The sequence below is a fragment of the Homalodisca vitripennis genome, chromosome 1, assembly GCF_021130785.1.
Source record: "Homalodisca vitripennis isolate AUS2020 chromosome 1, UT_GWSS_2.1, whole genome shotgun sequence".
Classification (NCBI taxonomy): domain Eukaryota; kingdom Metazoa; phylum Arthropoda; class Insecta; order Hemiptera; family Cicadellidae; genus Homalodisca; species Homalodisca vitripennis.
In genome coordinates this window covers 153,399,023-153,400,697 of record NC_060207.1, presented here as the reverse complement: position 1 = coordinate 153,400,697, position 1,675 = coordinate 153,399,023, and the positions used below count along the sequence as shown (strand labels likewise).

At 34.4% G+C, this 1,675-nt stretch overlaps 1 protein-coding gene across 1 annotated transcript; it reads left to right on the top strand.

Moving 5' to 3' along the window:
• Nucleotides 1-726: 726 nt before the first annotated feature.
• On the top strand, nucleotides 727-1,675 carry LOC124355545 (protein lifeguard 1-like). The gene has a single exon (XM_046806711.1). It carries the CDS (start codon nucleotides 910-912, stop codon nucleotides 1,327-1,329), a length of 420 nt encoding a protein of 139 aa, XP_046662667.1. The 5' UTR covers nucleotides 727-909; the 3' UTR covers nucleotides 1,330-1,675.

Genomic DNA, 1,675 nt, shown 5'->3' with positions numbered 1-1,675 from the left:
TGCCAAAGTCAGTTACACTTTACAAATGCCATGTTATGTGCAAAAGCTTTTCTTTGTCTGGGTTTGTTTTACTGGGATTTTAATCAACTACAGTAAAATGGCATCACTTTTTACATCATAAGTGCCTTAACTGGAAAGCAAATGACTTCGACTTTAGTTTCCTTTTAGACTTAGGATTTCTTCACATTGTAGCCTAATGTAGTTAAATTGTTACTGAAATTGTTGGAGCTATTCAATAAAACATCTTGAAATACTGGAGAAAAATATCAGAATTACACTCTCTGACTTCATCTCTATCTTTAAACTTAAATATAAAATGGAACTAGAGATTGGAATATATTTCAGTGATTATCATTTATATCAGAATTGTTTGGAAAGCTATTCAAAAAATATGTTCATGGTGTTCCTGATTTTCAAAATAAAACTGCCTAAGACCGTGGGCAACTGCTAGCAATTAAAAAATTATTACAAATACCGAAAAAAGAACATTTATGATCAACAATAAAAGTTATAAAATAACATATCAGGCTTATAACAAATAAATTGTTTAAATATATGTTGCAAACAATATTTTCAGTACGTTTCACATTAAAACACACTTCTTTTAACAATTTCTAGAAAAGCAATAATTAATTTCTCATTCATTTTTAAGTAGTCTTTGATCCACATCAGTGAATAACACATATTCAATAAATAAATACAGTAATGCACCCAGTTTGACATCTGAAATAGTGAACAAGTAAATATAACCTATGTGACCTATAAACAACAGTGGTACATTTTGTTTTGTTGTGTTGTAAGCTGCTATGTAACTATATAGAAAATATTTAATAGCACATGATTAGAGTGCATCTATTAGAAAGTTGGTTCTTGTAGTAAAGTCAAAGGAGAAGTCTCGGGATATTCACAATGGCCGATAGTGTCCAGATGTGCAGTGACATACCCTTGTGTCGCTGGAAAGACGTCATCTACGGCGGACTGATCACGGTTGTGGTGACTGTTGCGGTCACCGTGTTTACAATCCTGACCAACATAGATTTCACCGCCTTTGGAGGGAAACTCTTTGTTGCTGTCATAATCGTCACGGGCTTTGGCATTATCTGCACCTTTCTTCCTGGCAAGACCATGGTCCTCGTGTACTCTTCCCTCGGTGCCCTCCTGTTCTCCGTCTGTATTGTGTGTGACACACAGATCAAAATCAAGATGGAGGGTGTATACAATGACATCATCTTGTCTAAGGAGTACCTCTTTATCACCCTCAGCCTCTCCATGGACATCTTCAACGTGTTCGCGTATATCCTCATCATCTTCGGGGCGGCCAGAGACTAGGCACTGAATTCCAAAATCCTTGTCCGTATCAGTAAATAATGCCGTTTTCAAATCAAGACTGTATGTCTGTTGTGTGTTTATATGTGGATAAAGAAACATAGGTATCCTCCCTGTATTTAAATTTTCAACAGATTTATTTTAAGATTCCTGTGTTTTATATATACTTTCATTTTAATATAAATGGAGCCACAGAGGCGCCGTTGATTAATCCATGTTTATTATTTGAATTAATCCCTGTTAAGTATTTTAATGATACGGTTAATAAACAAGATTGTAGTGTTTGTTTTAAACTGATGATGCTAGTGAAATTTGTTGTGTTGAGGGAGTAAAATAATTTAACTACTTA

Bases quoted from the DNA above. Each gene is read 5' to 3' on its own strand.
- LOC124355545 (XM_046806711.1), top strand. From the start codon at position 910: ATGGCCGATAGTGTCCAGATGTGCAGTGACATACCCTTGTGTCGCTGG.